The sequence below is a fragment of the Biomphalaria glabrata genome, chromosome 1, assembly GCF_947242115.1.
Source record: "Biomphalaria glabrata chromosome 1, xgBioGlab47.1, whole genome shotgun sequence".
NCBI classification, from domain to species: domain Eukaryota; kingdom Metazoa; phylum Mollusca; class Gastropoda; family Planorbidae; genus Biomphalaria; species Biomphalaria glabrata.
Window position 1 is genome coordinate 37,652,249 of NC_074711.1, and position 14,697 is coordinate 37,666,945.

At 36.5% G+C, this 14,697-nt stretch overlaps 2 protein-coding genes across 6 annotated transcripts in view; one reads left to right on the forward strand and one right to left on the reverse strand.

Moving 5' to 3' along the window:
• LOC106068690 (uncharacterized) overlaps positions 1-13,270 on the forward strand; it is a 20,940-nt gene extending 7,670 nt beyond the window's left edge. Inside the window, exons 1-4 of one of the 5 annotated variants that reach the window (XM_056035056.1) lie at positions 5,373-5,408; positions 8,864-9,031; positions 10,092-10,890; positions 12,324-13,270. In XM_056035056.1, coding sequence (XP_055891031.1) covers positions 8,866-9,031; positions 10,092-10,890; positions 12,324-12,414 — 1,056 coding nt within the window. In that variant the 5' untranslated portion in view covers positions 5,373-5,408; positions 8,864-8,865 and the 3' untranslated portion in view covers positions 12,415-13,270. Of the gene's footprint in view, positions 1-5,372; positions 5,409-6,130; positions 6,411-8,863; positions 9,037-10,091; positions 10,891-12,323 lie in introns of those variants that run through there. The other 4 variants (XM_056035073.1, XM_056035046.1, XM_056035083.1 and 1 more) reach the window with 4 other exon arrangements.
• LOC106068687 (uncharacterized) lies at positions 1,361-4,145 on the reverse strand. The gene is made up of 2 exons (XM_056035108.1): positions 3,801-4,145; positions 1,361-2,902 (listed from the first exon to the last, which is right to left on the reverse strand). Exon 2 carries the CDS (start codon positions 2,870-2,872, stop codon positions 2,057-2,059), a length of 816 nt encoding a protein of 271 aa, XP_055891083.1. The 5' UTR covers positions 2,873-2,902; positions 3,801-4,145; the 3' UTR covers positions 1,361-2,056.
• Positions 13,271-14,697: the final 1,427 nt, after the last annotated feature.

Consider the following 14,697-nt stretch of genomic DNA (forward strand, 5'->3'; position numbering starts at 1 on the left):
AGGTGTCATTAAAATAGTTGCATGTTTTGTTCTGTAGCGTTGTTTTGATTTTGCCCTAAGTATTACCCTTCGTTTCCTCACCATGGCCACCGCTTCACATATATTTCATGGAGTCAACAGGTCTTTCAATGTAGTCGAAATTCTTGCGTCAGGTAACTATTTATTTCTATCAGTCGCATATTTCTGAAAAAATGGCATCAACGAAACTGTTGCTCTCGAGCTTCGCAAGATGGCTGTAAGCTTTGTTTGCGAACATTGGGATAACTATGGTGACGTCGTTCTTACTCACGGAAGCACAGTCATACACTCTGCTCAACAATACGCTGCCTACATACTGAATACTTCCGGCAAAAAGCGTCGTATGCTACTCCGCGGGTCGACTAGTATAAAACCATAAAATTAACCTGTTGAATTCACATATGTTTTTAAGCTATTAATGGAACATGCGTGTGTTATCGCTACCGTACATTTATTCGTTTCATGTTCCTGTCACGTGACGTAAACGAACAAAAAGCTTTGCTGTAAGAATTTATTTTCCATTTATCACCCAATCTCTAACCTGGTGTATAAATGTTCAGAGAACTCATCACCTATACCACTTTGTCCACCCCACCACCCTCGCATGCAGCGAGGTCGCCAACGAAATGGATATTTACACCCTCCCTTCTAATGTAGGGTACGTCCGCCCTTTACGTATTGGTGGCCTCTTCTGTCCTATGGGGACAATACAACTTTCCCCATTACCACCTCACTTAACCCCTTGTTACAAATTTAAATTGGACCCCTCTGTAGTTATCATTGGTTAGCTTTAAAACAAATTAATGGGTGCGGGTAAATTACTTTCATACTTTAAAACCAAGATTTAAAATCCTCCAAATCTATTAAACCCGGCTCTAAAAAAAAGTTCGGCTCAATCTATATAAGATAATAGAAATCAAACACCCTCAGCACAAAATAGATTGCTTCATTAAAGCAGGCAAAGCTTAAACTTTGCTTCTATTTTATAAGCCTCCTGTAACTTGTAGACAACTGAGGTAGGTTGTTTATATAAATTATGCATATATGTATTATTTTGCATTCATAATATTATTTAAGTATGTAACATTTTATTTTATCATCAACATATTATTATCAATGGGCTATGTTTACGCATGTGTTGATTGTTTAATTATATACCTCAACCAAGCGTTATTGCCCAGTGTTCAGCGCCTACTGCCCAGTATCAACTGCCCAATATTCGGCCACGGCTAACTACTACCCACTGCCGACTGCCTAGGGCATATCCCCCTCCCCCTACCTTCGCTACAGACTGTAAATTTATATGAGCCTCAACTGGCCTCAACTCTCTACAAGAAGACCAGCCCAGAGTCCATCGGCCAACCAACCAGGAGTGATAAGTTAAGGAGCGAAAATAGAGACATCTATCCATTCCTCAATAAGCAATTTATGATAAAAATACTCCATCCAACTATACACATTTAAAGTTTTGACATCCCCATTTTAACACACAACCCAAGCTATTTTTTTATTAAATAATTCAGGTATACTAAATAACTTGTTCATTTGTTTTCTCTGTTAAATTAAATTTGTTATGTGAGAAGGGGAAAACACAAAACTGACTTCACCTACAGTTAGAGAACCAAAAATCTTTTCTAAAATAAACTCGCCACAGTTAAGTGTTAAGTCACTGAAAACATTTTGTACCGATGATAGACAAGCTTTAATTTAAGTTTCAATCAAAGGAACTTTCTTTCATGCAGGAACTTGAAGTTGGAATCTCAATGTCTCTCAAAGGTAACTTTCTTTCATGCAGGAACTTGAAGTTGGAATCTCAATGTCTCTCAAAGGTAACTTTCTTTCATGCAGGAACTTGAAGTTGGAATCTCAATGTCTCTCAAGGGTAACTTTCTTTCATGCAGGAACTTGAAGTTGGAATCTCAATGTCTCTCAAGGGTAACTTTCTTTCATGCAGGAACTTGAAGTTGGAATCTCAATGTCTCTCAACGAAGGTAACTTTCTTTCATGCAGGAACTTGAAGTTGGAATCTCAATGTCTCTCAACGAAGGTAACTTTCTTTCATGCAGGAACTTGAAGTTGGAATCTCAATGTCTCTCAACGAAGGTAACACCAGTCCATCGTCGTCTCTTGCCATGTAGTATTTAAGAACCTGGTTTGTCTTTCTGACATAGTCCAATCTCTCAGCCAGAATCTGCAAGCTGTCTGAAGTTTCTTTGTGTTCTTCCTTTTCTTCGCCAGAGCCACTGCTGCTGGATAGAACGACACACCCACTTTTGGTATCTCTCTCTTCGTCTTGTGCACGATCATCTTTTTCGTAGCCATCGTCCTTCTTCGACTCCTTAGTTGAAGAGTTCTTGTTGGATGTTGCTGACCTAAGCATATATTGCCTACTATCTTCTACATCATGCATCCTCGGGTGTAATGCACAGTTCTGGTGACACTTCTTCATCTCTCCGTCTGAATTGGGAGGAACTGTAAGGGGCCTGGTTATCTTGCTTTTCGCGGACGTCCAGCTTGGTCTAGGGTCAACAATTCTATCCCTGTATCGGAAGACGTGTTCACAGACAGGGCACGGATCGGAGGCGTAGTTGAGTGGACGCAAGAGACACTGCCTCTTTGGGACATTGCTGCCCAAACTCATATCCATTGTTGGGACCACGGCCATTTCTTCGTAGAACCATTCCCTGGTGAAACTGATCCTCTGGTTTTGTTTGAACGTGCTGATAAAAGTTGATGCCCGCGACGGGAAGCCTTTGTATGTGCTGCATTGAGAATGATCGGAAGGGGATAAATTGTAGGTCTGGTGAGAAGCTGGTAGAGCGAACACTTTGTTGGAAAGTTTTCTAGTGGACATTATAGTTGTACCAGCTGAGAAGTTCCTTGCCTTAAAAGAACAATCAAAGATAACATTTATAAATAAGACAAAATGAAGATTATTTTGATAAAAGAAACAATGTCAAAGAAGATTGAACTTTAATGTTACCCTCTAAATTAAAAAAAAAACCGCTAAGAACGCAAGAGCTTATAAAATGTAATTTTTCAGTGCTGAATTGTGCACCTAAAATTAGAATATACCCATTCAAACCCAACCCTCCTATTTGTCTGCACACCGGAATAACCAAGCTATTTATGGTTTTTGCACCATAGATGATAAAGAGTCAAATTCTAAGTTTAAATAAGTCTTTAAGGATAAGATCAAATGTTAAAATCTATTCACGTGTCCAATGTTGAGAAAGCTTTAGATGTTGCTAATCCTAAAATAATCACACTTTTTTTTAAATATAAGAATAATAAGAAACTGAAAACTAAACATAATCATCGTAACGGCCCAAAGTTTTCTGTCAAAAGCCCTGGAAAGAAGTTCTGCGTTTGCACATAGTGCATGTGTACTTTCACACAGGGCTATATATGGATGGGTGATTGGTCGTGTGTGGTACGCTCTGGAAGGTCGTATCGAGTGTCTTAGGTTCAATTAATTCGTGCTGCGGCAGTTTTGGTCAACACTGTTAACATCTTCAATTCCGAAGAAACATCTGAAAAATGTTAGATGTTGTAAAACAAGTCAAGAACAAGTGACTTCTAGACCTTCTGAAAGAAAAACTAGTCTGAGACATTTGAAAATAATAGAACTGTAGAAACATTATTTATCTGAATCTTATGTTTTAAAATAACAATATATAAAAGATAAAGAAATACTTTATAAGTCTTACGCAGATCTGTGAGCTAAATATAGCCCTGCATGATAAACTTAATTAAACTCTACTAACTCATGGGCTACAAACCTTTTTAGGCCTATATTATCCAAACTTGATAGTTCATATTAAGAAAAACGTAGGACTGTAATCTACGACATTTGGAAACATTAAAAGACTCATTTGTATACTGTACAAATAATTGTGATGTGAAGAGTCATTGTTTACGTCTGACAACTATTGGCCCATTTACATGTCTACAAGAAAACCGATGAACTGGTCTGAAGACAACAAGAAATCCTATTCTTTATATCACTGGAAAAGAAATGCTTAAAAGTGGAGTCTAATTCTTCCAATGGATGTGAGTGACTGTATCAATATGGGGAATTAAATTGCACGTAACTCAAGATATGCCACCCATCTCCCCTCCTCTTCAAACCTTTCCCCTTTGCGCCATTTACGGCATGCGTACTTTATTGGCTATCGATCTTCTCCAATGACACCCCTTGCTGTGAGTGATCAGACCTCCATAGCATCAATATCCAATCGTTAAATGGGCGAGGTAGAGACGAACTGAGTGAAAGGCGTTTTGCCTGAAAAATATTGCCGCGGCTTCCCTTGTTAAAATGTGCTCAATACGTGTCACCTCCACGGATTGTTTTAGTTCAATACCATTCAATCGCGTAGTTTGACATGTTAAGATTGTAGAATGGGAGGGAGGGGTTGTTGAAAGACTTTCAGTAAACAAAACAAGCTATAACCAATTAATGTCAAACACTAGCCTATGTGCGATTCAATAATCTTTTTTTTTAACCCCAGAATTAATATACTTTCTCACTTGCAGCGAAAAATTATCGATCTCTGATTTTTATTTTTCGTTTAACATTTTAAGACAAATGATTATGTTACTATCACAATGTCTGACCTTTGGCAAACAATCTCAGACAAGCTCTAATAATGTCATGTTGTAAGTCAATAATGTAGATACAGCGAGAAGATAAACTGGACACACTGTGATATATTTATATAGCAGACACACTGACACACTAAGACACAAACGTTTACTGGACACACACTGATATATGCATATATATGTATATGTAGCTGACACACTAGCACATTGGCTTTCTGGACACACACTGAGATTGTTGCAACTAATAAGCTCTTCAGTCAAATATCCTTCTGAATGTCACACAGAGGCAAACAGTAAAGGCCGTCTGAAGTAAACCTGGACATCGTTATAAATCTAATTCTATCTATCTATCTATCTATCTATCTATCTATCTATCTATCTATCTATCTATCTATCTATCATCTTATGCCTATCGCTATTGATGGAGGTTACGGCTACTCTGTCCAAGCTGCAGCCATCCCCTCATCAACATGAGGCAAAGAGACAGGGATAACTGAGAACAAATCAATTGTTTGTAATTATTCTCAATTTAAGTCTGAACCACCCGTCGCCCAGTTAATGAAGTTTTATCTTGATAATCCTTTGGTAACCATGAATTTTTTAAAGTTAAAGGGGGGGGGGACTTGTTTGTCGAAATAAAAGTGGAGGTCATATTACAAATAAAATAAATTGAAGCTGCGCTCATTGGATCGGATAATCCCGTAATTTGAGCAAGTCACACTGAATGTAGCCTAACTTAATTGCTATTTAATTAGTCGCGTATGCATGACCGTCTCGATATTGAAGTAAGTAATTCAGGTGTTGCATCAGATCTTAGTCTAGAGTTTCGTTATGTCTAGATCAATTCAATGTACTTTTAAAATACATTTTTTTACTTTTACGAAATTTGATTTTATTGAATCTCAAAGTCTAGATCAAGAAAAAAATCTATAGATTTAGATGTCTAGAGTCTAGATGATAGATTAGTTCTAGACAGGGGCGGACTGGCTATATGGGCATTCGGGCAAAAGCCCTCTAGGCCGGTGCCTTATTGGGCTGGTAGGCCAGTGAAAGAGCCACATGAATGTGAAAGAGCCACATGAATGTGAAAGAGCCACATGGATGTGAAAGAGCCACATGGATGCCACTAAGACTTGTATTAAATTGTCTAAAGATTGTATAAAAGGAGCAGTCAGGACGTCGTGATGTACAGACTCTACAGTGTATTAGGGGGGGGGGACTAATTTTCCGAAATAATGTAAAAGCCTACATCCGTATACAGTGTTTCTTCTTATTGGCTTCATCCCTTATAGGGCCTAGACACTCAGCAACATAAGGCCTATATTTCATATAAAGTTCATGTTGGTGTGAATATATTGGGATGAGTCTATAACGGATGAGTCTATCTAATGTCAAGACAACGAAGATGTAGACTTAAACAGAAATACATAGAGACCTTGCTAAAATATAAAACGAACTTGACAGTATCTGCTTTCCACGAGGATATTAAATTACCTTAAGCAAATGACATTGATGCTTTAAGAGCAAATAACATTGTGTTTGTAGCAAATGCCAAGATGTAGACCCTCAAACAGGATTTAAAAGTTATGAAGAAAGCAGCAGATGACCTTGTGAGGTGGGCAGACAAAAGAATTGAGGATGAAGAGTTGGATTTCTACATTTAATTCCATATGCCCGAGAACATTGCTAGGAGTGAAACCGAATCCGAGGAGAACTTGCAGATGATGCGATACTTGCTGTTATAGATGCCGGGTACAGAATTTTAAAGATGTAAAATGTATTGACAGGTGTGCATTTTGTAATTATACTGTCTTGTACGCAAGGAGCTTGAGAACGAAGTCACTGCACGTTACAGATGTGTCAAGAAGTGGCTGAGAAGCAGCACGACAAATGGCAGACAATGTCATGGTGATGGCTGTTGATAAAAACGTTCTACAAGTATTCCATTTGGTCATAACCGATGTGGCAGTGAATAGTTCGTTGAGAGGGGATCTTAACAAGCTTTGTATGTGAATATCAAGTACATAGTTGTTAACATAGGCGTATACGGTAGCACGTTATAAAAGGTTCAATTTCAAGTGTCATTTAGTAATTCCAAATAGTTAAACAACAAAATCATGAAATAATTTGCTAAATAGCGAACCGTGCAGGCTACCTAGTAGTAGAAAAGCATTATGTCACGTAAACCCAGATTTCATTACATTGTTAAACTTAGCAGAATGATTTTGAGGATATGGCATGTAATTTGGGGAACGGATTGCATAGAAACGCCCGGGGCCGATTTTGACACCTAGTCCGCCCCTGGTTCTAAATCTACATCTATTTATTTACAAATGTTGTGTAAGAATGGAAAAAGAAATGTTTGATTCTAAGCTAGATCAAGATCCAGACCAGATCTCGAGAGGTCTAGATATCTTGACCATTTTTAAGAAAAGAGGATCCAGATGATGATATGCTTTTAAATCTAGACCTCTTCATAAGAAAAGATTTTGTACTATTTTAGAATAGGCCTATTCCAGATCTAGATTCCAATGTCCATATTCATTTAATCTCATTGGAATCAAGATTCTAAATATCCACAGCCTAGGGCAACGCTGAACTAATGTTTTAATGTTTTGTATCTTTCAAAAGCAGTATATGGCCTTGATTTCCTATGACCTATAAGATGTAGCTAATTAAATTTTACTATAAAGTGTGAATTAATAACTATTCCACATAAATGTCTTTATTTACCTCAAATCTATTTAATTTATATGTATATTATCCTTGTTGAGAACTGGACTTCAGAACTCTCTCTACATAGCCTAATAGCCTACAATTAATTGTGATTGAAAGGGTCGGTTCACTTTACAAATTAAATGTATATTGATGGATAAATCAATTAATACCTTTAATGACAGAGTCAACGCGGAAGTGACCGCAACCCTGAGCGTCCATTGTTGTTTTATGGAACCTGTCAGGATATAATACATTCACACGGCAGAGGCCACTTCTGTTTTGTCGTTGGAAGTTAAATCTGTAAGGAGGACCGATGCAGCTATTATGTCTGGAATTGGAGAAATGTTGCCTTTCATTTTATTAAATTTTATTTTACATTTCAAATGAAAGACATCAAGAAAACAATGCAAGAAATTCAGCAGTTATATGGTCGTGTGGTATGCACTGCGGACTGTTGCTACGATGGTCCCGAGTTCCATTTCTTCCCACTAACGTCCCTTTCCGTCCTGCAGGGGGCTATGATGTAATAATCTTTCTTCTTCTGCTATATTCTTTTTATTATTTTGGAGGGTTCAGATGACTTGACCAATAATCACATATAGTTTTCTTCTATATGAGTGTTTTTGGGCCTGTGTCTTGTTCGAGGATCTCAAAGGAGAATGCAGTTTTGAAAGATAGGTTGCTATTCTCTGAAGACACTCCGCCAAATTCATTCATCCCAATTTTCAGCTCATTCTGTTGTGTTCGGTTATGAGGCGAAAAAACTATAAGCTGGTCATGTTGAGCTTGTAATTTGCGTCATCTTTCCTGGCATTTGAATGAGAGCAGAAGTCAAGTCTGAAACGTAAAAAACACCACAAATTCAGAAATGAACATTCATAGATCTAGACACAACTAGTTGTTGTTCACGTATGCTAGACTTTTACCAACATTTTGATGACCCACCGTCTAGACCAGTTTATTTGTCCCCAGGCTATATATTATATAGTACGTTGATTCCCCTTTTTTTAACTTTTTTTTTATAATGGCCCGCATTTTAACATCCCCCCCCCCACTTAGCTTTGGCCCGTGAATTCTATTATTCCTTACCTATACCGGCAACAACAAACAAGATAGTTCTACATACATTGTATTTTGTGTTGGCAACGTTTAAAACACAAACATTCATGCAGCTAATTTGTACTTTGTGGAAAAAAATGTTGTTCTAATAGATTAAAGAGTGTCCACAATGTCGAGTTATGTCCTAGAGATTGCGTCATAAACCTTTCTAATGTCTGCAGATATGACTAGGTCTATGTCTATTCATTTGTCCGCAAGTATGACTAAGTCTGTTTATTCATTTATCCACATGTATGACTAAGTCTGTCTATTCATTTGTCCCTATGTATGACTAAGTCTGTCTATTCATTTGTCCACATGTATGAATAAGTCTGTCTATTGCTTTGTCTGCAGGTATGACTAGGTCTAAGTCTATTCATTTGTCCACGTGTATGACTAAGTCTGTCTATTGCTTTGTCTGCAGGTATGAATAAGGTGGCTAACAATAAAAAAGACAATTTTCTTGAAATCTCTAGGCCTGCGATTATCTGGTGTCGGAAGTTGGTCACATCCACGACATTACTTAAAAATTTGCCCTACAGATCCAGCATACAAGGAACCTATTCCAAGACAGTACCCGTGAAATTAGTTGGTGAGGTAACATCCGGTCATTATCCTATAGACTGCCATGAAGACAATGATCATGACTGTCTTGAAAAAAAGTTTTTTTAATTTACTTTCTATTGTTATATATATTTATTTATTTATTTATTTATTTTCTCGGTCTATGGGTATGGATCATATCATAGAAATGAGATGCAAACCTGCGTAAGTAAAGAACGCAATGTGACCATACAGTGTTGGATCAGCGGTGCCATAGATGTCTCCGGAGCGTAGCACTTTGTGATGCAAGCTGCCTTTAGGTCACCGGCTCCTAATTTGCAGTAGGGTTGACTCACGAAACCTCTCCCATGTTTGGGTATAACTGCAGCAGAGGTTTGAGCTTTCCTTCTCCTAGATTGGTAGCCAGCCTAAAAGTTACTGGTTTAGGTGCCAGTTGCTCGCGTTTGTCACTTCTGTTAGTGAATTCCAATGTAGTCCAGAGGTCGGACTTATTGTCAGAGGTTATTTGGGACACATTTTCTTGGAAGCATTTTTTTAGGTAGTTGAGTTTTTATATCCAATACCACTTATACCACTTAGGCAATAACAACCTTACGGAACATATCTGTTTACTAGGGATCTAAAATCTATTAGATCTAAGTAGTTTTCTTGACAAATGTAAGTGATACTATTCCGTAGTTTAATGAGTTAATCTTATATCGAAAGGATTGTAACGCAATACTGTTTAAGGGAAATACTTACATCCAAACTAAAAAAAGCGACGGAAAAAAATGTTTAAAATTAATTCTATTTCAATCTAGAAGAGTTCAAGAGACGATGCTATTTATTGTTATCAATCAGAACCAAGTGGTTGTTTTTACAATAAAGAAAATTGTTATAAATTGTACATTGTATAAAGACATTACCTCGCAACATTGAATCTTGCATTGTTTCATGCTTCTAAATATGTCATTATAAAAGTTAATTACTTTCTAAACCCAACACTATTTGACAATTTTTTTTTAAACTTTGAATTTAATTTGTGTGTAATTCTATCAGTTATATAGGATTTATAAATGACCTGCTTTCTTTTTTTTAAACATCTATAGACAACTACACTGAGTTTGCGGACGACATGACTGCTGTACATAAAAGAATCGCTTCTAAAAACGTGCCGAATGTTGTCCCAGGTAAAAGGAATCAAATCAAAAAAGAATCTGAAGCACCACCAAACGTTGGTATTTGGCTAGACGTCAAGGGAAAGTCGCTACACCTCATTGACAACGATGAGCCAACTGTTAAAAGACGGAACGCTGAAACCAGAAAAACCACCAAGATGATTCAATTAAGTTCAGGAAAACTACCCAAGTCGAGGAGTGATTCTGAATTCGGTAAACAAAGATGTCGTTTGGACAACTCTGCCAGCAGCTTGCCTGTGAAAACCTGGTTCAGCGGAAACACAAATGACTTCCGCGTCTTGGGCAGCAGTGATGAAACCAGTCCAGAATGTGAGATTATTCATTGTGCCAAACGACAGCACTCAATACGTATACGCATACCATCTGGTGAACCAGACTCTGAGGCGAATCATGACTTTTGGAGGCTTCGTGATGACGTGTCCCATCCAATTCACAGTCGAAGATGTACTGCAATCTGCGACACGGCCGAAAAAAGCGAAATTCGTTCATTTTCCAGACAACAAGATCGCAGTGCGAAGGGTGCAGGCATAAAGAACAATAACTCTCATGCTATGAAATACAGAAAACACTGGTCTCCTTTATCCAGTCTGTATAACGAACGTAGTTTAAGGCCCCCAAGAATGACGTATGTTGACAGAGACGCTGAAGACATTCCTGCTTTAATTGATGCACAGACTAACAACTTAGGTCACTGTATTGAGACTCACAGGTAAAATCGTCTGACTTACATAAAACTATATCTTATATCTTTAAACCTAAACCCTTTGTAATGAGAATAAAGAGCAATTTGGAATATCATTTAGTGTTCTATGCATGGCCGGATTAACAGCAGTGCTGCCGTATAGGGCTTCACCTTTAAATAATGACTTCCTCAAACTATTTTTTCATTGCTTAGGATGCGTGCTAAATATGAACAAGTAAAATATTTCTTTTTAAATGTTTAAAACAAGAAAAACATTTTTTTAAATACTTTAAAACTTACGAAGTGTAATTGTATCAATTAGTTTAGATCAGTCATGTAATTAAATTTGTAATAGATCTAGACCAACAAGTGCCAACAACAATAAATCTGTGGGATTAGAAGTATTTTTACCAATTGTTTGTTTAGCGCTATTTCATGCTTTTAGCTTTCTCAATACGCTATGATCCTATCACTTGCCTGGACCAGTTGAGAAAAAAAAAGGAGGGGGGGAAGAAATGGATATCTGGTGAATTTTTATCATAGTCGCTTTTAAACAGTTACTTGTATATTTTGTAAAACTGAAGCAGTAACATGTTCTTTTTAACACTTAACCTAAACAGTAATTTGTATAGTTTTTAACACTTAAATAGTAACTTCTATAGTTTTTAACATTTAAACAGAAACTTGTATAGTTGTTAACACTTAAACAGTAGTTTGTATACTTTGTAAAACTTAAACAGTAACTTGTATAGTCATTAAAGCTCCTACTGTGCTTGTTGAATGGAGGAAGAAGTCCTAAGGCGCGACGTGGCCTAAATTGTGCCATGAAATCTAAAGTCTAAATATAAGTCTTCTCTGTCTGCCTTTTCTTCTTTTCCTGGTACTGTTCCCCGAAGAAAGGTCGCTGCGAGCCATAATCACTTTGTTATGTGGGCATAGAATTTTAAGTTGTTTTTTTTTTATAGTTTTTTTGACAGTGGTTAGCAGGTCATCGTGGGGTCCAATTTGTGTGTTAATCTTGTATCTAATCTCTTCATTCCTGATACGGTCTTCATAAGTGATCCCTAGGATCTTTCTGTAGCATCTCATTTCTATTTTTAGGATCCTCTTCTCGAGATCAGTCAGCGCCCAAGATGCGCTAGCATCTGGCCGTGACCAGGGAGCGCATCAGTCTGATTTTAGTGTCGAGGGTTACTATATATGGTACAGTGAAACTGTTTATTACAGTTCTAAAAGTGTACCGAAAATTGACACATGATATCAAATAGGTTCTTCCTTTTTCTTTGTGTAAAAATCGGATAAATAAAAGCAAAGCATTATTTTACATAACGTTGTTTTTGTTTTTTAATAACGATTCGATCATGTAGTCCTATTAAGCGTACGCTATATTATTTTATTTATGATTATTAGAATTATATTAGAATATCATTCTAACAGTAGAATGCTTCTTTCCATGCCAGCAGTACATATGGGCCCTGGTCTTCTGCTAGGAGCAAGACTGACTACATACTGCAATGGTTAGCAGACGTGAACGCCAAGAGGAAGACGTAATCTTGGACAGACAAATTTGTCTTATTGTTGTGTGTCTGTCGTCATGTCGTTATCCTGTTGTCTTAAGCATGACAGTAGACACATTTTTAAAAATCTCGTACTATTATGCATGTTTATTATTAATACAAAATCTATAAACAACAAGCATTAACCACTGGCTACGCCCGTTGACCTGTTCCCAGGCTATATGATTGTTTTGCCAAGGAACCCCTTCCATGTTTTTCTCACCTATAACAATATAGTGGTATAAAGTTAAAGGCTTCCTCATACCTTCCTTTGTCCAGCAAATTCTAGTATTTATTGTGTTGAATTATAATGGATCTCCCCTCCCTTTTCTTACTAATAACAATATAATGATATAAAGTTAAAAGCTTTTCAAGTACAGAACTTCTAAGCAAGTTTTTTTTTTTTGAGTATTGATCCTTAGTGTGGCACAGTGCAGGCTTATAATTAAACATTCAAAGTAAACATCTTTAACTCACAATTGAATTTTTGAAATAGTTTTGCTAATTGGTTTGTTATGTCCCCAGTAATACACAATCTGACCCTGGTACGGAGTTAGAACGTGAATAATGTTCGTGAATATGTTTCGTATGAAATAAAATGTCGATTAGATTTTATCTGTAGGAAGTGACTAAAACTAGTTTTATGACCAAATCATTACCCCAGCTACACACCCCAGCTATACACCCCAGCTATACAAGATTAGTTTGAAGTATTGAAATGACTGGTTGACTCTTTAGCTGTTCTGAGACAGCGTATTGCTACATTGGTTCCAAATATGTAAATTTTGCTATTCTATAACGTATATGTATTTTGATATGAATTTAACGAAATAAAAAATGAGGAAAATATGTGTGTGTGTTTTGTCATAAAATACTTTATTTTAGAAAGCTTTTTTTTTTATATTTGTGAACTGTAAACACACATACACATACACACACACAGCACACAGAGTTCTGTTTACGGATAAAAACTGAAAATATGTTATTTTTTAAATTTTAATATTCTAATTTCTCACTCGAACCTAGAGTTTACACAACAATATAACCACCATAAAGTGTAAGGATCTTAGGTTTACCTTTAAGTGATTACCTTATTTTCACGCATATACTTCGCACACGCGTATACCGCGCACAAATTACAAAATAATTAAAAATCAAACTCGTAGGGCCAGCACTCTTATATACCCCGCATGTGCAAAGCGTGATCTGCAATTTTTTAAAAGACAATACCTCCATTATACAATTTATAATGTAATAAAATAAGATTTACGTAAAAATATTTGTAAAACTGTGATAGTATTTCAATAAAATTGAAGCAACTTTAAATGTACTCACCAGTCAATGTGTAGTCCATTATGGCTGCCTACGTCATGTTCTTTATTGTTATTATTATTGTTCCAATGATAGGCCTTTAAATATACATAATTATTAATTTATTAAACTCTTGAATCAATAATGCCTTACATTCGGAAATTAACTTTCAAGAACGCGATAGTCCTTTCAAAATCGATGTTGGATCTAGGCCTAGATTTAGCCTGTTGCCAAATTTGCATCTTTTTTTTTTTACTTTAAAAAATGTTTACGGTCAAACTAGAGTTTTCCCAGCGAGCTATCAGCGATATACATCAACTGTTAAATTTCTTAGAAAATCGTTAAAGTTGTTTTTGAAATCGGCGTCCCCCCACCCAAGTTCCCCCATGAAGGAGTGACTAAATAGAGGTATTGTAATAAATTACTATCATCGGTAGGCACATTTGTTTTCTTGATGTTTAGAATGACTTTAATGTACATTTCACAAACACACAGCGAACTATAGGAGGTTTATGTCCCTAGTTTCCGTTAAGCTATGTTTATGAGTAAAATAAATTTTGTAAACCCCGCACCTTTGTATATCCCGCACAACATCCATTGCTAAATTTGTATAACCCGCGGGTTTATATGTACGGAAATACGATATTTGATATGAAATATGCGATGGTGGCATTTCTATGGTCAAAGTGCACCGACAAATTTGGTTAAATTTTAGTTTAATTTAATTTTTGGTGTGCACATTAATTCTCCTGCTCTCTATCTCTCTTTCTCTCTCTCTCTCTCTCTCTCTCTCTCCATAAACTAAAAACATTGAACAACTAGTTTTTAGACCAAAATCATATTTTTATTCATACTTAACTATTCTTTTATTAATGAAATACAGTTATTCTATTTGTATTTAATATACTTGATAGACCAGTGTTTCCCGGACTCTAACGGAACACTTTCCATTTTCTGAGAATTTAGC

What these genes read in the sequence shown, in the direction of transcription:
- LOC106068687 (XM_056035108.1), bottom strand. Translation starts at nt 2,872, where the DNA reads ATGTCCACTAGAAAACTTTCCAACAAAGTGTTCGCTCTACCAGCTTCT.